This window comes from Rana temporaria, chromosome 5 (genome assembly GCF_905171775.1).
Source record: "Rana temporaria chromosome 5, aRanTem1.1, whole genome shotgun sequence".
Classification (NCBI taxonomy): domain Eukaryota; kingdom Metazoa; phylum Chordata; class Amphibia; order Anura; family Ranidae; genus Rana; species Rana temporaria.
In genome coordinates, this window is record NC_053493.1 from 335103994 (window position 1) to 335129493 (window position 25500).

At 43.2% G+C, this 25500-nt stretch overlaps 1 protein-coding gene across 1 annotated transcript in view; it reads left to right on the top strand.

Moving 5' to 3' along the window:
* C5H8orf34 (chromosome 5 C8orf34 homolog) overlaps nucleotides 1-25500 on the top strand; it is a 363446-nt gene that overhangs the window by 189961 nt on the left and 147985 nt on the right. The window contains exon 8 of the mRNA XM_040354371.1: nucleotides 9054-9189. Within this exon, the coding sequence (XP_040210305.1) occupies nucleotides 9054-9189 (136 nt within the window). The remainder of the gene's footprint in view (nucleotides 1-9053; nucleotides 9190-25500) is intronic.

Below are 25500 nucleotides of genomic sequence, written 5' to 3' on the forward strand. Positions count from 1 at the left end.
GGCCCGGTTCACACTGCTGCGTCTTCAAAATCGCATGATTTTACCGCAATTTTGCGGCCGCGATTTTGCCGCGATTTCAGGAAGAAGATATAGATAAGATAGAGCTGAATTTGCATCGCACACGGGTCAAACTCGCACAGGACCCTTTTTTAATGCAGCTTAGATTCGTAACGCATTGATGTGAATGGCTCTCATGGAAAACTATGTTATTAAAATGACTTGCGAATTTGAGAAATCGCAACGGATCAAATTCGCAATTGAATTCGCAGCAGTGTGAACCGGGCCAAAGTGACAACAAATGGCGCTCACCAGATGGCTCTGGCCAGCAAGTGACCATAAAGCATGAAGTTACTCCTCAATCTCTGGAAACCATTCAACCATCTCCTCCCAAACGATCGTTCACATGTGTGGTGAACCAGGTCAAATGAGCCCGGGAACATCCAGATCAAATCCTTAGTATCTATCCTCCGCTTCAATCACCCACATCTGCAAAGCAAGCTCCGCCAAATAGAGCCAGGGAAGGCAGATATAGTGTAGTATCGCTTGTTTATTGTTAAAAATGTCACTTCCTGATGACGCGTGCTGGAACTCGAAATGCATAGAAGCTAGGTCTGACACGCACTTTACGTCACTTTTGCTGGGGGGTTGCCTAATGCACAGCAAACACCGCTGTTTAGATAGCGCTGTCTGAACGGACTTTCACCGCACTAGGTTGTTCCTTACATGCTGTTGCACTCCCCTGCTGAAAAAATTGTAAGTGACATTTTAATGGAGTGAGGCTCAGTTTGGTGTGTATTGCTATAGAGTTTTTTTTTTTTCTTGGGAGAGTGCATGTGATCAGCACAGGACCAATTGGCACTGTCCAGGCAGAATATCAGGGGTCCTGCATCCCAATAGGACAACCAGTGCAGTATGAAAACTCCTCCTACAAGCTGACTCAACATTTTGTAAATGCACAATGTTTAACCGCTTGCCGAACGCCTCACGTAGATATACGTTGGCAGAATGGCACAGTCAGGCAAATAACGTATATATACGCTGCTTTAACCCCCCTGGCGGTATTCCCGAGTCTGACTCGGGGTTAAATTTCTGTGCTGCGATAGGTAACCCCGAGTCAGACTCGGGCTTGCCTCGCAGAATCCATAGGCAGATTTTACTTACCTTGTCCCTGGATCCAGCGATGCCACCGCGCTGTGTGAGCGAGCGGGACCTCGCTCGATTCACACAGTGCCTCTGTGTGCCGACGATCTCCGTTCGCTGCGACGTTACGACGCACAGGAGCGGAGAACAGCGCCAAATTCAAAAACTTAAACAAACACAATACATACAGTATACTGTAATCTTATAGATTACAGTACTGTATGTAAAAAATACACACCCCCCTTGTCCCTAGTGGTCTGCCCAGTGTCCTACATGTTCTTTTATATAATAAAAACTGTTCTTTCTGCCTGCAAACTGTAGATTGTCCATAGCAACCAAAAGTGTCCCCTTATGTCAAAAGTGGTTTTAGAGCAGCTAGAAAACAGCGATAATAAATTATAATCACTTGCAGAATTGTGCGATAGCGATTTGTGGGGAAATTTGTCATAAAAAAATAAAAGTAATGACAGCGACAATTCTGCAACTGAGCAAATTTCAGTGATTTTGAGTTGATTAAATTATTGAATAATTGTTATTATAATTATATTATTACTTGTTATAATTATTTATAATTATTTATTATATTATAATTTATAATTTAGTTTTTAGAAAAATGTCATACCCGGAATGCCTACTAGACTCTTGTTTGGTCAGATTTAAGTGAGTTATTCCTAAAGCCCCATCCACACCATCAGATTATCTGCAGATTTTTATCTTCAGATTTACCAAAACCATGTAGTACAATGGCCTGCCTGATTTCATACAAATTGAAACTCTTAAGGTTTGACCTCCTATTATATGGTTTTGGTAAATCTGAAGACAAAAATCTGCAGATAATCTGATGGTGTGTATGGGGCTTAAGAATTGCAGGCCTACAATATAAAACGCCAAATTTCCTTGCAAATAATGGTACCGCTTTCAGCACCTTTTTTCTGAAAGAATCATACCGCCAGGGAGGTTAAACCTGCCCCCTAGCCAGCTCACTCGTGCCCACATTGGTCTCCGTGCCCGCTGAGGTCTACTCGATGTCCGCCGGTGTCCCGCAATTGGGAAACGGGGCGGCAGAATTGGGTGCCTAGTGACACAGCACTGATCGTCTGCTCCCTCTCATCAGGAGCAGTGATCAGGGACGTGTCACAGTAAGCCACGCCCCCTAACAGTTAGAATCACTCCCTAGGACACACTTAATCCTTTCAGTGCCCCCTACTGGTTAACCCCTTCACTGTCAGTCACATTTACACAGTAATCAGTGCATTTTTATAGCACTGATCACTGTATAAATGTGAATGGTCCCAAAATAGCGCCAAAAGTGTCCGATGTGTCTGCCATAATGTCGCAGTCACGATAAAAATCGCAGATTGCCGCCATAACAAGTAAAAAAAAATTATAATAAAAATGCCATAAAACTACCCCTATTTTGTAGACGCTATAACTTTTGCGCAAACCAATCAATATGCGCTTATTGCAATTTTATTTTACCAAAAATATGTAGAACAATATGTATCGGTCTAAACTGAGAAAAAAATTGCTTTTTTGAAAAAAAAATTGGGGATATTTATTATAGCAAAAGTACATAATATTGCTTTTTTTTTAAATTGTCGCTCTATTTTTGTTTATAGCGCAAAAAATAAAAACCACAGAGGTGATCAAATATAACCAAAAGAAAGCTCTATTTATGGTAAAAAAAAGATGTAAATTTTGTTTGGGAGCCACGTCGCACGACCGCGCAATTGTCAGTTAAAGCAAAGCAGTGCCGAATCGCAAAAAGTTGCCCGGTCATTTGGCAGCCAAATCCTCCGGGGCTGAAGTGGTCAAAGAAAGAATTACAAAAAAAATAGTGCTTTTCTAATGCAACAACGACATTGTTATGAGGACTAGACGTATAAAATGTCTGAACATCCAAGATCACTCACATGTACTTATTTTCCCATTTCAAATGCTTGGTGTCGGGCATAAAATTGGGTAGTCTGTATACCAAAGGTTGCGAGTGGCTCACCAAGCCTCTCCTAAAGGGAACCAATGCCTGCTACAGTGGGATGCCCCTCTGGAGGTCTCTGGGGCTTTTGGCACTTTAGGAATATGGTGAAAGACAGATTTAATGGGGGACTTCAGCAAAGCAGGCACATACACACCTATTGCCCTCCAGCTATGGACATGCAAGTTGTAGCTAGATTCAGTAAGAGTTAGGTCGGCGTATCAGTAGATACGCCAACCTAACTCGGAATCTGCGCCGACCTAAGTTTAAGTGTATTCTCAAACAGAGATACACTTAAACCTATCTAAGATACAATGGCTTGCTCCGTCCTATCTTAGGGTGCAATATTTAGGCTGGCCGCTAGGTGGCGCTTCCATTGCGGTCGGCGTAGAATATGTAAATCACTAGATACGCCTATTCACGAACGTACGCCCGGCCGCCGCAGTACAGATACGCCGTTTACGTAACGCATTATCATGCCTAAAGATATTCCATCAAATAGTTGGAAGAGTAATGTTAAAGTATGGCCGCCGTTCCCGCTTCGAAAATTCGTAAATTTTATGCCGTTTGCGTAAGTCGTCAGTGAATAGGGATTTACGTCATTTACGTCCACGTCGAAACCAACAGGCCCGTGCGGCGTACGTTGCCGCAATGCACACTGGGATATGTAGGCGGACGGCGCATGCGCCGTTCCAAAAAAACGTCAATCACGTCAGGTCAAAGAAAATTAACATTAAACACGCCCCCTCGGCATATTTTGAATTAGGCGCCCTTACGCCTGCCCGCTTTAGGCTACGCCGCCGTAACTTAGCAGGCAAGTACTATGTGAATCATGTACTTGCCTCGCTAACTTACGGCGGCGTAGTGTAAACACGATACGCTACGCCGCCGCAAAGTTAGGACACCCTTACTGAATCTAGCTATTGGTGTGCCAGATCTCCTGGACTAGTATCTTTATGTTTTTTTCCCTTTTCTCTTTTCAAACCCTTATGCCGCGTACACACGACCATTTTTCATGACGTGAAACATTACATTTTTTTAAATGGTCATTAAAAACGATCGTGTGTAGGCTCCAGAGCATTTTTCATGACGTGAAAAATGGCCATTAAACGTTTAGAACATGCTCTAATTGTTTTGCGTCGTTTTTCACGTCGTGAAAAACGTTCGTGTGTAGGCTTTAACGACGTGAAAAAAACGTGCATGCTCAGAAGCAAGTTATGAGACGGGAGCACTCATTCTGGTAAAACTAGCATTTGTAATAGAGATAGCACATTCATCACGCTGTAACAGACTGAAAAGCACAAAAACTGATAAGCGCGAATCGTCTCTCACCAAACTTTTACTAATATGATATCAGCAAAAGCAGCCCAAAGGGTGGCGCCATCTGAATGGAACTTCCCCTTTATAGTGGCGTCGTACGTGCTGTACATTGCCGCGCTTTGCTCAAGCATTTTTTTTCATGATCGTGTGTGTATGGCAGGCTTGAGAAGAATCACGTGGGAAAAAAAACTTAGTTTTTCTAGGACATTAAATATGGTGGTGTGTACGCAGCATTAGATTTTTTTTAAAGAAAAACAATGGCTTGAATGCCACTATATCTGTTTCTAAACCAAAAACCAATAAAAAAATAAATCTCACTCAACCTTGTCTCCAAGCTCTAGAACAGCCAGCCCTCCATAGTTGCATAGCAATGTGATAAGTTGTGAGGAACCACTGAGGGTCCCCTTAAAGGCTAACTCTATAGCAACATGTTACACCCATATTTAGGATGTAAAATGATGCTAAGCAACCCACCCCCAAAATGCTGTGAGATCTGTGAATGAATGAACTGCAGGTCTCGTCTGCCACAACGACAAATAGACTTGTAGTTCTCAATGGAACACGAGTGTGGTAATCAGTGCACTCACAGTCCATTTACATTTCCTCCAGCTGAAAGCCAACAGGTTGGTCAGAGAGCTGTAGGAACATTTTGCAGAAGCCCTACATTCCACCTGCAATCCACTGGTTACAGGTGCAATGCTTTGCAGGCTCTTGTGAAAAAAGAAAAAAATCTAAATTAAATTTTTTGTGTGCAAAAATATATGCATTTAATATTTTTTTAAACATTTTTGTTAGAAGTTCTTTTTAGAAACGTGTTTCATAGTTCTTGTCTTTTCAGTGAGAAATATGTCCTTGTTTTCCTGTCTTGGAGAATAATTGTGTTGGCACATTCTGTTAAGTTATCTGTAATTTACAGCATTTTTTGTATTTATCATAATTGCTTAATATGTTAATTTTGGAAGCCAAAATCCCTAGAAACGCCAACGTGTGCCAAGTAGAAACTATACTTTGTCCTTAGAATGTCTCTGCCATGAACTTGGATTATCTTTTCTCCAGCTGTCAGCATCTCTGCCATACAGAAAAATCTCATCACTGAAATTTACATCCTCTGTACATGCAACCCAACTTTCTGGATAATCGCGAGTCTAAGAGGTGCATTAAGGTCCTCCAGAGGGTGCAGAAACAGCTTGAACGAAGTTGTACTTTTAAAACTAATCTGCTGAAAAATTGAAGCCTGTGAAAGAAAAGGAAATAAAACAAAAAAAAGAATACAGAGAAAAAATATGTTGTTTTATCCCTTTTAGTGTAAATGGAAGGTAATGGGATTGTTAGGTCTTAAAGACGTCTCAAGCCTATTCATAATTAAACAGTGTCTGTCAAAAAGCCAGGTCATTTCAATTGATAGAAAAGCATGGGAAACTGGTATTGCCAAAAGATTCCTTGTTCAGTAGTGTTGAGAAGAGGGCACTCACGAAGCATGGTGATAGGTTACCAAGGTGATGTGGTGGGGAGACATTCATATATAGCTGCAGAGGGCACTTGTCCAGGGGATAGCTTATATATGTGAAAAGAGGATCTGACAACTACTTTCCTTATTGTATCTTCAAAGAAAAATTCGACTTTAAAAAAAAAAAAAGATTAGATTTTTTATTTCTTTTTTATATCCCAGGGACTTCTATACATCCTTATGTTATTCCAACCGTTCTAAACAGTTTCACCATGACTCTTCATAGAAGAGGATTGTGAATTGGGAACCCTGGCAAATTATTAAGCAATCGATCAAGAGCTGTCCCGATTCATTTATGGTGATACACAATGAAAACTGCAACAGAAAGTAAATACCGAATAGAATTTTCCTGTGGATGTATGCTTGTGCTTTCAATTGGTTTTTCTTTTCGTCCTTTTATACAGGCTTGGTGGCATAATTTACTTTGCCTTTGTGTAGTTAAGTTAGGAAGTTTAGGAACTTTAGGTTGACTGGTGGAATTTTAATCATAAAGTATACCTTTTATTTAGCAGAAAGCCCAAACATGTAAAGGAAGAAGTAGGCAAGGAAGACACTTTTCGTGGTTCTTACAATGACTACGTATGGAAAAGTGTTACCCCTATTATAGGCTTTGCCTGTATGCTGTTTGCAGGTTTGTATGACAGTAGTAGGTGGTTACGATGTTGGAAAGCTCTATGTACAGGAAGCTTTAAGGTGGAAGTAATGTTTAGCATTAGTTTCTTGCCCTAGTTGTTTTTTTGGTCTTTGTATTCCCTTACTTCAGCATTAAAGAACAGCATTGCCTAACTTTCCCTCAGCTTAAACTCCTAAAACTCCCATAGGAACATGTTTAAATAGTCTGAGGCTTTTTTTTCTTGAAAGATGGGATTATCATCACCTGTTCAAAATACAGTGGAACCTTGTATTACGAGCATAATCCCTTCCAGGAGAATTCTCATAATCCAAAGCACTCGCATATCAAAGAGAGTTTCCCCATAGAAGTCAATGGAAACAAAAATAATTTGTTCCGCATTGATTCCAATGGCATGTAATACTGCATGTGTTCGGAAACACTTGAAAAGGCCCGGGGACAGCTCAGCTGACCTCGGAAAAATCCTCTGAGAGGCTTGGAAACACCTGGGAACAGAGTATTTCCGAATGGCTCTGATCGGCTGTGCTTGGCCCCCCCACCTCAGGCCAAATGCGGTACTGCACACCCAATTAGCTTAAATTCTGCTCGTTTTGCAAGACAACACTCCCAAACCGAGTCAGATTTTTTTTTTAAAAGTTGCTTGTCTTTCAAAATGCTCGTTAACCACATTACTTCTAAACTGAGGTTCCACCGTACAACAAAACCTCGCTTCTCTGGAATTGGTAAAAAAAATAGCTAGTGCACTTTAAAATACATCTCTACTGAAAATTCAGAGGAACATTACTTCAGTATTCCAATATAAATTCTAATAGTGCTTTCAAGATTTCAAGGATTTGTTGAAATGAGAAGCTTATAGTTTTTATTTTTTTATTTTGGCTAAATAAAGACCTAAACAAAATCCATTTAATAACACATTTGGGTTTATTTACTAAAACTGGAAAGTGCAAAATCTGGTGCAACTCTGCATAGAAACCAATCAGCTTTCAGGTTTTATTGTCAAAGCTTAATCAAACAAGCTAACTTTAGAAGCTGATTGGCTACCATGCACAACTGCACCAGGTCCTGAGTGCTCATTACCTATACATAATCTGCTTCCTGCATGATAATACTGCACAATAGCTTTGCTTATCCTCACTTCAGGTATACCAAACAAGGTGTGCCTGACTCTAAAGAATAGTCTCTGTAGTCTCTTATGATGACAAACACCCACAGGGCTCTAGGTAGCCAGGAGCTAATGTATACTATTTTACCAAAAGTATTGGGACACCTGCCTTTACACGCACATGAACTTTAATAGCATCCCAGTCTTAGTCCGTAGGGTTCAATATTGTGTTGGCCCACCCTTTGCAGCTATAACGGCTTCAACTCTTCTGAGAAGGCTGTCCACAAGGTTTAGGAGTGTGTCTATGGGAATGTTTGGCCATTCTTCCAGAAGCGCATTTTTGAGGTCAGGTACTGATGTGGACGATTTAGAATGGTTAAAATTTGTTTTACCTTCCACATTAAAAGTTTCAATTGGGTGCAGATAAAAATAGTATTAATAAGCATTGCCAAATTAGCTTTGTCTGTTATAATTAGTTAAAATATAAATTCACAGAAAAATCGCAACCGTATGCACATTTAATGCTTTCAGTTTTGATTGTTTTATTGTTTTTTGTTAGGTTATTTTTTTTTTTTTTCATTTTCTTTATGTTGTGATGACTAGTAGTTTGGCTGTCTATGAATTAATTAAATTAGCTGCTTTTAGTTAAAGTGGTAAATAATGATCTATATATATATATATATATATATATATATATATATATATATATATATATATATATATATATATATACATACAAGGGTAAGTTTTAGCCATAGAGACTGACAATTTAGGGACCGATTAACACAAGGATTTAGTATCCGAAAACATAATGCCTTATCTGGACAGGAATAATGTTTAGCAGACAGTGTTTCATCAAAGCATATAAACCATAATCAGATTGGTAATCAATTAAATGAATTAGAATGATACCCCTGTAGTAGTTGTCTCAGTAATGAGGTTGCTCTAGTCTAAAGGAAACTTCCTTGAAAACTGAAAACCTGCTGCTCCAAGGTTTTCTTGGGGCGGAGATTTACATTACAGGTTTTAAGTTGTGCACTACTTGATGCTGAAATCTGGTATTGCAAATTGACCATCATATTTAATCTTTCTTTATTAGAGCCAGGGTGTTTCTCTGGTCAGACACCACCTCTCAAAATGGGTATTTTACTAGGAGATTAGTTGAGGGACCTCCATGTTGGTAAACAAAGGGGCCCTTATCAAATAGGTAGTGTTAATTTTTTTTCCAGGATGTATTGGCTGGTGAAGGACCCTCTCAAGGGATTTTTTTTATGGGGCTTACTACGTATTATACTGTACATAGTTATGTTTTGGTAGTATCTTCACAGAAAGACGTTTTTGTAATAATCTGTAATTATAATGAGTGTTTGTATTGTAGAAGACCTTGACGATCTCCGTATGGAAGGTGTTACCAGTGTGATGCCATCTGGAAGTAAATTTAGCCAAGGACGTAGCAACTATAGCACTGAACCTCAAGCAAAAGTCACACTCAATATCTGTTCAAGATGTGCAAGGTAAAAATGGCAGAGAATAATCTGACATATTGTACAGTCATGTAACAATGATTTTTTTTTCACATGTTATGATAAGTGGTGATTTTTATAATGTTAACATTCATGCCCTGACATGGGCAGCTGCCAGTTTCAGCTTTTCCTTGGTACAGTGACTGCAGGTGCTTTGATTAAAACTTTTATATGGAAATGTTACAAACACAAATGAAAGAACACTTAGGCCTTGTACACACGGTCGGACCGGTCCGATGAAAACGGTCCGCCGGACTGTTTTCATCGGACATGTCCGCTGCCTGATTTTGGTCTGATGTATGTACACACCATCAGACCAAAATCCCCGCGGACAGCGAATGCGGTGACGTGGCCGCGACGATGACGCGGCGACGTGCGCGACCCTGGAAGTTAAATTCACTTCGACGCATGCGGGGGATTTCGGCCCAGCGGACATGTCCGATGAGTCGTACAGACCATCGGACATGTCCGACGGACAGGCTTCCAGCGGACATGTTTCTTAGCATACTAAGAAACATTTGTCCGCTGGAAACCTGTCCTCTAGGCCGGGAATCCGGTCCGGTTGGCCGTACAGACGACCGAACATGTCCACGGAAACTGGTCTGCGGACCAGTTTCAGCAGACATGTTTGGTCGTGTGTACGAGGCCAAAGGGTCAGTCCACCCAATGTTAATGTTGTTGAAGGAAAGTGGTGGTCTGTATGCACACTTTTCACAGCCAGGAGTTCAGGCTTTCATGCTGGAGTTATAAAAAAGATACAAGTTGCTGATAAGTGTTTCAGCCTGTTGCCATCTAGTCCTAACTAAAAGCATTAATTTGGGTCCATGTGATACCTTTAATTTAATTTTACCTTGTTAGAACCAGGATTCCGTTGGTACGAGGTCATATGATTTATTCCATGAGCAGTTTTTTTATGCGATACTCAGATATTCCACTGACTGCTACATAGCTTGTTTAAAAAGGAACTCCAGCTTTTCCTCCCCAAAATAACCAATGCATTGTGCATGTAAATGAATCACAACTCCAGTGTCAGTGTGTTTGTAACTTACCTCTTTAGCTGTATACAGAAGGTTTTTGTGTCTGTGATATCACTCCTCCTCCTGGCTGAATTTCAAAGTTGTCTGACTTTCTCTTTCCTTCTTTTTTCCAGTCCTTACACTACTGATCGTGGGACATGTAGTATATTTAGATTTTGTGCTGCCCTAGGCCTGACTAAACTCATGCACCCCCTAATTTAAATATGACACACCCCTTCTGTCAATGCCACAACCCTTTCTGTTTAAGACCCACCCTGAAATTTGTGGGGACACTAGTTCTGAGGGCCTGGGGGGCAATGGATTCCCTTAATTTGCATAGATTTCCTCTCACTTCCTGTTTGGCTATAGGGCAGGAAGTGAAGGTAAATCTCTGCAATGGGACAGGGAAGGTAAAAAATTAACTGACAGGGGCTCTAAACCTCCCTTACTCTATCCAAAATGAAAAAAAAAATGTTGCCTATAGTTCTACTTTAAGCATACATTTCTGATAATTTTATGGAGAGGACTAAGAAGATATAACCATGCCAATGGTGCAGCAGAAAACATAGCACAGTGAGGAAGGTTTGTGGTCCAGAAAGATAGGGCAAAATTAGAAGCAGCCAACCCCCCACAGTTGCCCCCTACAGTTGCGGAATTCCGGCCGCCCGCATACCGGAAGCAGTGCGGCCGCTTTATGGGGGCGCTAGACCAATTTGCCTCTCAGCCAGTCCTCTCCATAAGAGTGCCAGGGACTATTTCCCTGGAAAGTGCTGCCCTAAGCCTTGTTGGCCTAGGCCAGGATACAGCGTTGCTCATGATCCTTTGAGCCTCTGTAGCTTCAGGACGGGCTTGTACTCTTTCTGGGAGTCAATGTGGGTGGATCCTATGGTTACTGTGGGTGTTTCTGGGCCTTCATATGGGTAGTGAAAAGTGTAAATGTGTCATACCTTCTCCTGTGTCTTCCCTGTCTTGCAGCATGACAAAGAATAATGGCTTACTGCGAGACTACAGAGGAAGGGCTATGGGAGGCTATGGGAAGGTGTTTCCTTCATATGTAAATTAATCAGTTAACAAATAGCAGGGCTCTGGGATGGTGGGATCTGAGCAATGGGACTCTCTCTGTCTACACTGGTTGGCATATTTAACTGGGCAGGATTTAATTCCAACTATGATCCATTCCATTTTGCCCAGCGACAGCACAGCTAGCTGTCAGAACAGGCTGTGTATGAAGGGGTTTCCTTCTTGAATAATGCAGTAATCTCTGAGACAGGACTTGGGCAGTTTGCACTCTTTCTGTAGATGTGACTGGGCCGAACTGAATGCTAATTAGAATGTATTCAATCCTGCCCACCGTCAGAGCTTTGAAGGAAGTTACATCATTTACAGAGTATGAAAGACTACAGAGGGGAGTGTTACAGGCTCTAGCTGCTGCAGGAAGGGGCTATGGAAGGGACAAAGTCTCTCAGCAGGATATGCAGAGTGTCACATGATACAATGCCACAACTAAACCCATAATATCAGGGGATCTGCAGACAACAGAGCAACATGGTACAGACTCTATGCTGGAATTTATCACTCCATTCAGTTCTTCTGCAAAGAAAGGTGGTATTCCGCTTTAAAGCATAAATGAAACCAGCATAGAACAGCTCACTTGATGATAATATATGCTGTATTTTTTTTGTACGGTGTGTGTAATATATACGGTATATTACTATTTAACCACTTAAGACCCGGACCATTATGCAGGTTAAGGACCTTGCCCCTTTTTGCGATTCAGCACTGCATCGCTTTAACTGACAATTGCGCGGTCGTGCGACGTGGCTCCCAAACAAAATTGGCCTACCTTTTTCCCACAAATAGAGCTTTCTTTTGGTGTTCTTTGATCACCTCTGCGGTTTTAATTTTTTTGTGCTATAAACAAAAATAGAGCGACAAGTTTGAAAAAAATTCAATATTTTTTACTATAATAAATATCCTCCAAAAATATATAAAATATTTATATATTTTTTTTCCTCAGTTTAGGCCTATACGTATTCTTCTACCTAATTTTTGTTAAAAAAACCCGCAATAAGCGTTTATCGATTGGTTTGCGCAAAATTTATAGCGTTTACAAAATAGGGGATAGTTTTATTGCATTTTTATAATTTTTTTTTATTACTACAAATGGCGGCGGCTGCGACATTATGGCGGACACATCGGACAATTTTGACAATTTTTTTGGACCATTGTCATTTTCACTGCTAAAAGTGCTATAAAAATGCACTGATTACTGTGAAAATGCCAATTGCAGTTTAGGAGTTAACCACTAAGGGGCACTGTAGGGGTTAAGTGTGACCTCATGTGTTTCTAACTGTAAGGGGGCGGGGCTGGACGTGTGACGTCAGTGATCGTCTTTCCCTATATCAGGGAACAGACAATCACTGATATTGGCACAATGAAGAACGGGGAAGGTGTGTTTACACACACCTCGCCCCGTTCTTTAGCTCCGGTGACCGATCACGGGACACCGGCGGCGATCGGGTCCGCGGGTGCTGCCACGGAGCTTCGACCCCACGGCACTTAAAGAGGATGTACAGGTACGTGCTTGTGCCCAGCCGTGCCATTCTGCTGACGTATATCGGCGTGAAGGGGTCCTTAAGTGGTTAATACAGAGGGATTTTCTAAAGAGAAACGGCACAAGCAATCTTATGATAGAGTACACATGGAAGGAATAAGTCCTTGCTCATTTTTCTGTGTGTTTTAATGTGTATGTCTATAATAAACATTTCTAAAAAATATTGCAGTAAGAACTTCTTTCTGCAGGATTCTATCAAACTAGTTTTTAAAGCGGAGGTCCACCTTAAAAAAAAAAAAAAAATATTACGATAACAGGCTCCTTAAAATATCTTAAAAAACATTTGAAAAAAAAAATGTTTTACTTACCAGAAACGCCTGTTGCTAGGCAGTCGTCCTAATCTACCACTTCCTATACCGCGGAGCTCCTCGTTCTTGTCCTCCCTCGCGTTTTCTCCTAGGAAATGGGGCTTGCTGTCTTCTGGGACATGTGTGTGGCCGCTAGGTGGCGCTTCCATTGCGGTCGGCGTAGAATATGTAAATGAGGAGATACGCCGATTCACGAACGTACGCCCGTCCGACGCAGTACTTTTACGCCGTTTACGTAAGAGATAGGCCGCGTAAAGTTAGAGCTAGGCCGTAGTGGAATAGTAATGTCAAGTATGGCTGCCGTTCCCGCGTTGAAATTCAAATTTTTTACGTTGTTTGCGTAAGTCGTCCGTGAATCGGGATTTACGTTGTTTACGTCCACGTCAAAATCAATAGGCCCATGCTGCGTACTTAGCCGCAATACACACTGGGAAATGTAGGCGCCCGGCGCATGCGCAGTAACAAAAAAAGTCAAAAACGTAAGGTCAAGCCTTATTACCATTAAACACGCCCCCCTAACACACATTTGAATTCGGCGCCCTTACGCCCACCCGCTTTAGGCTACGCCGCCGTATATTAGCAGGCAAGTACATTGAGAATCATTACTTGCCTAGCTAACTTACGGCGGCGTAGCCTAAACACGCTAAGCTACGCCGCCGTATCTTTATTCCATTCTACCTGAATCTACCTAATTATGACTATATTCTATAAAAATAATAACAATAAAAAAAACATTATAATACTGAGCCAAATTATAATATTTGTGTCCATGTAATAAAAACCCTAATGTGTTGTCTACTACTTCACGTCTGTCGAAGATGACAGTTAAAGTATTGTATTGTTGAAACAAAATATGGAGTACTGATTGATTTGCCCTCTAAATGGGCTTACCAGTATCTTGTTCTTAATGTCATTTTGCCTATGGCAATACTTTTAAACCTTTTAGACTTAATTTTAATCATAGGGGATTTCTAGGATCGGGTGGGTGGTGAGACGTGCTCTCAGGGGCCAGTCAGTCCATTTAATTACCCATTATTTCCTATGTGTGTAAGGATGCATAGTAGGCATGCCTACTCACTTCTTGTATGACAAGAGACACGCAATCCTGAATATCTTACCCAAATGTATCACACTCATGTCAACATACTGTACCCTTTGTCTGACGCTTCACAAGACTGCATTGCTAATTTCACCCCAGGCATTATTATGTGTAAACCTGCAGCTTTCAAACTTATACTTGTTACTAAATATACTGCTTGGGGCCACAGACATAATTGTGTTTTTTAAGTAAAGATAATGGTAGACAGCATGCCAAAAGATATGACATACAGTATATTACCTAGATGTGACAGCTTGTTAATGTAAAATGATTATCTACACAAGATTACACTTCTTGCACCATGTGTTGGTTATAGATAGCTCTTTTACGTAAACATTAAGGCTCATTACATGCTCAGAGGCTTTTTTTAAATAAGAAAGTGTAATGTAGTGAAGAGGGACATCCCATCATGACCATTCTCAAATGTCTAGTTTGCCTTAATATTTGCTTGCAGATCAGAGATGGATTTGAAGTAGAATGGGTAAAGCATCTGAGCTGCATTCAAAAAGGGGATTTTTAATAACAGCTTACCTGTAAAATCCTTTTCTTGTAGTACATCACGGGACACAGAGCAGCATAGCCATTACATATGGGTTATATAGTGTACCTTCAGGTGATGGACACTGGCACTCTCCGACAGGAAGTTCCCTCCCTATATAACCCCCACCCATAGTGGGAGTACCTCAGTTTTGTAGCAAGCAATATGCATCCCAAAAAAATTCCCCATAAGAGGGGTGGGAGCTCTGTGTCCCATGATGTACTACAAGAAAAGGATTTTACAGGTAAGCTGTTATTAAAAATCCCCTTTTCTTTATCGTACATCACGGGACACAGAGCAGCATAGCCATTACATATGGGATGTCCTCAAGCAATGCTCCATGAGGGGAGGGAAACAACCAGATAAAGAAACCAAACAGGAGGTGCCACCGGACAAGAGGAGTTTAAACGGCGGCCTGGAGGACCGCCTGCCCAAAAGCTGAATCAGCGTTCCTCCTGATGTCCATTTGATAACATTTTGCAAATGTGTGGACAGACGACCAGGTCGCTGCCCTGCAGACCTGAGCCATAGAGACCTGGTGATACGCTGCCCAGGAGGCACTCACAGCTCTAGTGGAATGAGCTTTAACCGACAAGGGTGGATTTTTCCCCTTCAGGCCATAGGCTTGTATAATTGTCTGCCTAATCCACCTTGAAATAGTGGCTTTAGACGCTGCCTGGCCCTTTCTGGGGCCCTCTGGCAGAATGAACAAGACGTCCGTCTTACGAATCTGAGCTGTAGTTTTCAAGTAAATCTTAACAGCTCTAACTACATCCAAGGAATGTAGTAATCTCTCTTCCTTAGAAGAGGGTTTCGGAAAAAATGATGGAAGAATTAAATCTTGATTAAGGTGAAAATTAGACACCACCTTGGGCAGAAAGGACGGAAGTGGCCGTAAAACGACCCTGTCGTTATGCAGTAACAAATAAGGAGCCTTACATGACAAGGCTGCCAACTCCGACACTCTTCTGGCGGATGCCATGGCCACCAGAAATACTAGTTTCCTAGTCAAAAGGACCAAAGGGATCTCAGACAAGGGTTCAAAGGGCTGCCTTTGCAAGGCAGACAGAACCAAATTTAGATCCCAAGGATACAGGGGAGCTTTAATCGGGGGATTAACCCGAATAACCCCCTGTAAAAAAGACTTCATCAGAGAATGGGCAGCCAAAGGTCTTTGGAAAAAAGGCACCTGCCCCTTGATTGTGCTGACCCCCAAACCTTTCTCTACTCCTAGTTGTAAAAATTCCAGGATTCTCCCAATGGCATATTTGCGGGGATGCCATTTCTTGGCCTCACACCAGGCGATATAGGCCTTCCACACCCTATAGTATATTAACCTAGAAACTGGTTTTCTTGCATTTATAAGAGTGGAAATAACCTGACCCGAAAGGCCTCAGTCTTTGAGAATCAGGGATTCAGCCGCCAGGCCGTTAAATTTAGGGCCTGTAAGGCAGGGTGGAAGAACGGCCCTTGTGAGAGGAGGTCCGGACATAGAGGGAGGACCCTGGGCTCTTCTACCGCCATCCTCTTTATCAAGGAGTACCAAGGCCTTCGGGGCCACGCTGGAGCCACTAGAATTGTTGGCTTGTGATCCCTTAGAATTCTGTGAAGGAGACGGGGTAGCATCCGTAGCGGAGGGAAGGCATAAATTAGCGCAAACTGATGCCAAGGGCACACCAAGGCATGCGTCCCGCAAGCCAATGGATCCCTCGTTCGAGAGATAAACGTCGCTACCTTTGCATTGAATCTGGACGCCATAACGTCCACCTACGGAGACCCCCATCTCCGGCAGATGTCCTGGAACACCTCGGGATGGAGGGACCATTCCCCTGGGGCCATCTGTTGGCGGCTGAGAAAATCCGCCTGCCAATTGTCCACCCCGGGGATAAAAATCGCCGAGATGCAGGGGACATGGGTCTCTGCCCAAGCAAAGATCCGATATACCTCTCTCTGGGCTGCCTGACTCCTGGTGCCGCCCTGGTGGTTTATGTAAGCCACGGCAGTGGCATTGTCGGATTGTACCCTTACTGGGGAGCCCTGCAAAATCTCCGTCCAGCCCAAAAGAGCCAACCGAGCCGCTCGGATCTCCAAGACGTTTATGGATAGGGCTGACTCTGCCCTTGACCATTTCCCCTGTTGGGTTAATCCGTCTAGGACTGCACCCCAGCCTGATAAACTGGCATCCGTGGTTACGATCCTCCAAGAGGGGGGGCTGAACGATCTTCCCTTCAGAAGATTTTTCGGGACTAACCACCAGCACAGACTCACCGCATAGGGAAGAGAAATGGGAAGATCCATGGCCTGGAGCCTTTTGTCCCAGGCTGAGAGAATCGCTCTCTGCAACCTCCGGGAGTGGATCTGGGCGTAGGGCACAGCTTCGAAGGTGGCCACTAGTTTCCCTAACAGGCGCATGCAGAGGCGTATGGACGGCCTTGTGTTGCTTAGAATCACTTGGATCAATTCCCTTATCGAATCTACCCTGGACTGGGGGAGAAAGATCCTTTGCTGTCTTGTATCTAGAATCAAACCTAGATATTCCAACCTCCTTGTGGGCTGTAAGGCTGATTTGTCCCGGTTTAGAACCCAACCCAGGGACTCTAGGCAGTTCACTACCAGCAACACCGCCTGATTTAAGCCGGCCGCAGAGTGGTCAACTACCAAAAGGTCGTCTAAATAAGCCATGACCAGAATGCCCTGTTCCCTTAGGATGGCTAATACAGGGGCCAGGATTTTCGTAAAAACCCGAGGAGCCGTGGCTAGCCCGAACGGAAGAGCCACGAATTGGTAATGCCGATGGTTTATGGCGAACCGCAGGAACCTGTAATGCCCGGGAAATATTGGAACGTGCAGGTAGGCATCCTTGATATCGATGGAGGCCAAAAACTCCCTTCCTTGAAGGGCGGCCACCACCGAGCGAATGGATTCCATTCGGAAGGAACGGACTCTTAAAAAGCGGTTTAACAACTTTAGGTCCAGAATAGGCCTGACGTCGCCGTTCTGCTTCGGGACAATGAAGAGGTTTGAGTAAAACCCTTGTCCCTGTTCCTCTGCTGGTACCTCCATAATCACTCCTTGAGATAGGAGACGATCTAGGGCGACCAGAAGCGAAGCTTTCTTTAGAGGGTCGCCTGGAAGGCTTGACGACTGAAAGTGAGGAGGGGGGAATTCCCGAAACTCCAGCTTGTATCCCTGAGCCACTGAGGACAGAACCCACTGGTCGGTAATCCTGGCCCTCCAAAACTCCGAGAAAAACCGGAGCCTTCCCCCCACCCGAGAGAGTGGGGGTGCCCCTTCACAAGGCTGACTTAGGGGCAGCCTTAACCGGCTTGCGATTCCAAGGTCTCTTGTTCCCTGCAGCTTGCCCCTGTGGCCTGTTTGCAGCTGTGCGTCCAGGAGGCCGTCGATACTGCCTAGAGGCAGAGGGCCCTGGGATTGGAGAGGTTGGACGCTTAAAAGAGGGACCCCGGAATCTTTTCTTAACCGGCAAGAGGGTGCTCTTACCACTAGAGATCATTTGTATGTACTTGTCAAGATCTTCTCCAAACAACCTCTCTCCCTGAAAGGAGAAACCAGTAAGGAGTTTCTTGCAGGGGGTTTCTGCAGACCAGTTTTTCAACCATAGTAATCTCCTCATGTGAACCAGAAACAGGGATAGGCGAGAAGCTTGTTGGATCGAATCCTTGATAGCGTCTACCGCGAAACATAAGGCTCTAGGTAGGTCGGCCAGCTTCTGAGCCTGTTGAGCTGGGAGGTCCCTTAGGGCCTGCTTTGCCTGATCCTTTAAGGCCTGGCAGACACCAATAGCGGCTACAGCCAGCTGGACCACTGCCCCCGCAGTGGCAAAGGATGCCTTCAATAAGGTCTCAAGTCTCTTATCCAGAGGGTCTTTAAACATGTGAATATTGTCTACTGGACATGTTAAAGCTTTATTGACAGAAGAGATGGCCGCGTCAACAGTAGGGACAACCCACTTTTTTGAAAACTCCTCCTCTAAGGGGTACATAACTGCGAACCTTTTAGGTGGCAAAAAAATCCTGTCTGGTTTAGCCCAGTCCTGAAATATCAGGTCCTTTAACAAAGGATGCCCCGGAAACACCAAATTGGCTTGGGGCGCCAATGAGAGCCCAATGAGGATACTGCGGAAGCTAGAGGCTGAGGCAAAGGCATTTTAAAAGCTGACCGCACCATATCCGTTAGGGACTGAACCCACAGTTTTTCTGCGTGAGAAGCTGAAAAGGGTTCTTCTATTGTAGAATCCTCAGAACCTAAATGGTCCAGGTGATCCTCGGTCTGGTCTCCTAGATCTTCCAATTCCTCAGGGGAAAGGATATCTTCATCGGGAGATTCCAACCTGGGAGACGGAGACCTAGCCCGCTTTTTCCCTGATAAAGATGCCGCAATAAGAGCGGCCATCCTCTTTTCCAATCCACCCAAGGTGGAGGCTAACATCTCTTCCGTCACATAGGAAGGAGCTGGTTGAGTAGGGCCAGCCATAGCACCTAGCAACCCTGCTGGCTCACCTAGGGCAGCAACCTCCGGAACTTCCGGGGAGGTAGGGGCAGCTGGATTTTGGATATCCTCAGAGCCCGATGGGGAACCCTTTGGCTTCTTTATATTTTTAGCGTTTTTAGCGTTCCCTGCACCCTTAGGAGCCATAATATACAAATTCTGAGGCACTCCGCTAGTATACAACTGACTGTAATAGCTGGAGAGAATACACATATAAACAAATAAATGTGAATCAATAGGCTAGGGTAATGTTAGAAAGAATCTAGACTTCCCATAACCTGAAAAGAGGGATAGTCAATACTGAGCCCCAAGGGCCTACAACTATTCCCAGTAGTATTGACCCCCTTAATGCTGGGCTAGCTGAGAGCACATACAGATGTTAAGTGCTCAAGGTGCTACTTAGTACACAGGCTTTTAGATGAAGAACTTGAGCCAGAGGCTTTTTTAGCAAGGTGTACTTCCAACAACTGCCACTGGGTGTCACTGCGCCAGAAGGATCTGTCAAACCTTCCTGTGCTGTAGCCAGCACCGCTGCTCCGTGTCCCTCCACAGCCTCCAGCAGACTGATCAGCCATCCCCTCTTAAGTAGAGATTTCCTCCCTGACGTGCAGGGAGGAGGAGACTGTCCGGGTGTCACCCGCCCCCTCCCCGCGGCGTCACCGCGCCGCCGTCTATTTACTGTGCGCGCCCCCGACGCCGCCAGAGGAAGCAGGAAGCCATGCGGAGAGGCTGGAACGCTGGAGCAGCAGACACGGGTAACAGGAAGCCTTGATTGCTTCCATAATGGCATGGTTCCTCTACCTCTCTCTGTGGAACAAACCCCCTTGTGGCAGAAGCAGCAGCAGCACCCACTAGACCAGCCAGGGAAACCATACCTGGGTGCTTTGAGCCATCCAGTTTGTAAACTTTGTGGTTCTCTTTTGCCCATGCACAGAGGCATAAATAGGCTACCCCAGAGTCCCCTGTGGGGGGCCTACTGACAAACCAAGTTCCATAGGCCCCCCGCTTACCTTTCCACGCCGCAGGGTATTGCTCTGCAAGAGGCCCAATCTTCTCCCCTCTCCGTGGGTATGGTCATAGACCTTCAGGGACCGGGGTCCAGATCAGGAACACCACACACCTGGACCTATAGAGCACTACTGGCAACAGGTATTCATAGGTTAAAAACCCAGTCCTGGAACCCAGAGTCCAGCCCTCCAAGGAGAGGCATTATAGGCAAAACCCCATCCACGAATTGGGGCCCGGGTACCGTCCACTTTGGCTATGAAGCACCTTGGACGGATCCGGTCGGCTGGCCCTGGTCCCAAGGACAACTGCAGGCACAGCCTTCAACGTGCACCAACACCTAAGACACTGGCAAAAAAACTGAGGTACTCCCACTATGGGTGGGGGTTATATAGGGAGGGAACTTCCTGTCAGAGAGTGCCAGTGTCCATCACCTGAAGGTACACTATATAACCCATATGTAATGGCTATGCTGCTCTGTGTCCTGTGATGTACGATAAAGAAAATACACTGCAGGCAGCTGTGATGAGAACGGATAAACACAAATGTCCTACCTTGCCTTAAAGGGTCACTAAAGGAAAAAAATTTTTTTCCTGAAATGACTGTTTACAGGGTATAGAGACATAATAGTTAACTGATTCCTTTTAAAAATGATTAAAAATAGATAAAAATCAATCATATAATGTGCCTGCGGGTTAGTTTCACTTTTAAACTGGTTTCATGTTCCTGTGAACTAGAGAGACACACAGAACAAAAACAAACAAATCCAGGGCAGTGTTTTGTTTTTAAAATGAATCTGATTGGTTCTGTTAAGTTTTAGACACACAGTAATGACAGCTTAGACCACTGTGAAAAGCTCCCAGTACTGTGGTTATAAGGAAACAGACAACCAGAAAGTGTGGAGATCACAGCAGAATTACAGCAACTTCAAAGCAAAAACGAACAATAAGGACATGAAACCAGTACTGCAGTAAGGTAAAGGAAGCCATTTAGCTAAAAAAAAAATCCTTAGTGATCCTTTAAAGCTAAGCTGCAATAAAAGTGTTAGCAATACGATTAGAAGATTTCAGAATACCAAAACTGTAGGATATGTTAAGCAGGTGAGATCTCCATTTTGGGCTTGGTTCTAATGTTCAATCAATGTTATGCACAGATTAAATCAGAGCCACAGTTTACACACTCAAAAAGTGTGGAGCTGCATTAGGGGTCGGGCGCCACCGGTAGGCAGGCGGGGTTAAAACGGGAGTCGGTACGGGCTCCCTCTCGCTTTACACACATACACTTTGTAGCCCTATCCTGCACATACCACCCACCGCTGTTCATTCTGTACCCCTCTCCTGCACATACCACCCACTGCAGTACACTCTGTACCCCTCTCCTGCACATACTAGCCACCCCTCTATCTCTCTCTCAGCCACCCCTCTCTCTCTCTCAGCCACCCCCCTCTCTCTCAGCCACCTCTCTGCCATTGTGCTCTCTCTGCCACCTCTCTCCCTCTGTCTCTCTCACAGCCATGTCTATCTATCTATCTATCTATCTATCTATCTATCTATCTATCTATCTATCTATCTATCTCTCTCTCTCTCTCTCTCTCTCTCTCTCTCTCTCTCTCTCTCTCTCTCTCTCTCTCTCTCTCTCTCTCTCTGCCACCTCTCTGCCTCTGTCTATCCCTGTCTCTCAGCTCCTTTGGAACTTCCAATAGGGAAAAATTCTACTTGGTGTTCTTTGTTATGATGAGGGAACAGGGAAGCTGTTTCTACTATAATTAACCCTGCCTGAAGGCAGATATCTCATCAATTGTATTCAATTTGAACATTGTTTTAAAAAAGAGAACCAGTCTTTAGCGCAGCTATTGGGATAGAACGCGCTGTGCTAGCTGAAAAATGCTTCCAGTCAGCCACAATACCTTCTCCTCAGAAACATCTAAGGCTGGCGATGTTTTCTGATCAGCCAGCTGATCAGCATTGCAGCTGCTGATCGAACAAATTTTTTCCAACAATCCCGTTCAGTGGAAGATGAATATAAGAATGACTTCTGTTAAATTACCAAAGATGAATGGAAATGTGTCCAGTTCAGTATTTTTTTTTTTTGTTTTGTTTTTTTAGGTATGCTGTGTGAATAGAAACACATAACAGACAGACATTTGGGTTTTCCCAAATTTGACTGCAAGTCACTGTGACTGGAGTCACTGACCTGAAATGGGTATGCAGATTAGGTGTCCTTACATCATCGTCTGCATACTTGTGGGTCAATGACTAAGCACCAAAGCCATAAACCGTTAGACAACTAGTAATTTCCGAAGATGTCAGCAGTGGAAGGCAATTATTTCTTCCAATCCAAGTTTATTCGAAATTCTAGTTTTTTTTTCCGCTGCACGTGAAGACATAGCACTTATTTACGCTTACAGTTAGGAAGCAGTACCACCTTATGGTTGAGACAATTTTTACCGCCACTCAATTGCTCTCCTTTTTGCCGCAGAGACAGCATGCTGCGGACGCAATGCTTTGCGGCCAAGGCAGAAATGATGCCCCTATCACGCTTGTTCAAGTGAATGGGGCTGCGCTGCAACCACTCAGCAACAGCGCACAGCGCTTGCAGTTGTCCGGTATTTACGGGACTAAAAGGAGAGCAAAGCAGGTGTAAATGAGCACCAGTGCAAATGAAAGCACACAGGATCATAGAAATGGTCCCACGTGTATGTAATCTTAGACCTCATTAGTTCTCTTACCTGTTTCATTTGATTTATGTTTGTAAATATTATAGGTAGATCTCATCTTTGCTATTTTCACAACCATTATTTGAGTAAATGGTTAACCACTCCGGAACTAGCCTTGCTCAACTGATTTTTAATTTCTAAAAAAAAAGTATTAGTACTAGTGAAAATTCAACAGATTACTATTTCCCAGAAAAGCTGATTATTCTGTATATTTTTCTGTTTTATCCCTTCGTTTGTAGACTGCATCCCTGCCAATGTAATATTAGCAATATGTTCATATTGATCGGCTTTTCTGATAAACATTTTATAATCGTACTTATAGGAAGCTTAAGCTGCTACAGGCTTATGTTTGTGCATTGGGCTATAGTTGATTGATTAACCCATGACTGGCCTGGTTAATATATTGTTTTGCAATGTTGTGGTTGAACACAGCTCTGTTATGTATTGTAGTACGTATTAATAAGAACATATTAGATTGCTATTTTGTCCCATTTGGTACATTCTTTGTTTAGGTATGTATTATTGTACATTTTTGATTATTGTAAATAAATAAATAAAAATACTTGGCAATTAAAATTGCAAATCCTATGTGATGAGTAAAGATGTAACTTCTGTTGCTACCAAGGACAAAATAGAGAAGTGCAGGAAGTAAAGCTGGCCATACTAGGTTAGATTTTCACGTCAATGTTTGTACGGAAATTCTGAAAAATCAGAACATTCTTTCTTGCCATCAATGAGGCAACTCATTTTGTTTGAGATCCCTTACAATTTTGTTTAGACCTGCTATTTGAAAGGAATCTTAGATTTATTAAACAGGCTTTATTACAATATGTAATGATTTTTCCCAAACAAAAAACACATTTGCAGTCAGAATTTTGTTTCGAGGAAAAAATGCCCACTCTTTTTGAATTTTCTTGTAACTACAGGTTACATCTATTTGACCCAACCATTAGCTAATCAATCAAATTTTTAAAAACAAAAATTTACAAACAAAATGTTACTGATGTATGCCCTTTAGCTCTGGTTCACATTGCAGGGATTTGGCATGCAATTTCACATGTAAATTTGTAGTTTCGGTACTACTTTTGGCGACTTCGGGGTGTGATTTCAATGATGTCTCTGAAATCGCCCCCGAAGTCGGGACTGACATGTGGGAATGATATCGTGCGAGTTCAGCTGAACTCGCACAATTTCATTCCCACTGTCAGTGTGAACCTAGGCTTAATAGAAGACAACGAATACAGTAGTAGGTACATTGTAGTGATAATAATAATTTTGTGATAATAGTGGTAATCTTTGTAAACAGACTCTTACATTGATTTTATCATGACAGCACGTAAAGACTGATAGTGTAAGGGCCTGTATTCGTAGGACTGACACAGGAGTCATAGGTAGGACGTCGTTTCCTTGGTAGGAGGACTGACACAGAAGTCATTGGTAGGACTTCTTCCTACCAATACAATTTTTAATAGGGATGCAAGATCAGATTGACATGTTGACAGGTGTAGGGTGTAGTGCACTTTTTAGAGGTGCCACTCCCCTGCTTATGTTAGAGGGTGGGGTTTGTGCACTTTATTTTTAGCTGTGGGAGGGCTCTAGGCAGAAGGAGGAGGGGAGCAGGTTATTCCCAACCAACATCATGAAGGTCTGGTATCTGTGCATGATTTAGGGGCTGTACCGGCAGGAGGCTAGAAATGGGGACCAAGTAGGGTGACTCTCAAGGGAGAAGGTGTCATTAGATGAGCTACCCCAGACCTAGGTTTTGTAGGTCTGAAGTCTGGAGTAGTTGAGAAAATAGCTGCTGTTTGATAAAAGTGTATCGCTGACATTATTGTTCTATGCACTGTAAGGATTCATGGAACTGTGGTGTCATGTACTGCAGGGGTCATCAACCCTGTCTTCAGGGCCCACTAACAGGCCAGGTTTGCAAGATAACTTAAATACATCACAGGTGATATCATTTTCTGCTCAGCGATTGCAGTATTCTAGTCTGCATCTTCCGAAGTTAAGGCTGGGTTCACACTACTACACTACTTTCATCCTACTTTGCTCTGCTACATTGGTCCTACATTTATCCTACATTGGTCCTACATCCATCCTACTTTCATGAACAGGATACTACTTTGGTCCGACTTCAATGATATTCAATGGGCCTGAAGTAGGATCAATGTAGGACCAAAAGTAGTACAGGGAGCATTTTCAAAGTCGGACCGACTTGTGTAGGACGCTACAAGACGCTCTCATAGGGAAACATTGAACACAGAGCAAAGTAGGATGAAAGTAGTGTAGTAGTGTGAACCCAGCCTAATACATAAAACCTGGCCTATTAGTAGGCCCTGAGGACAGAGTTGATGACCACTGATGTACTTACTGTACAGAGAAAATGTTGTTATGCCAGTAAGGTATGCAAGATTTTTTTTCAGTAAAGCATTGAAAAATCATCTTGAGTGGACATTCTTTATTCTGGGAAACAGGCCTCCGGACAGGAATTTATGAA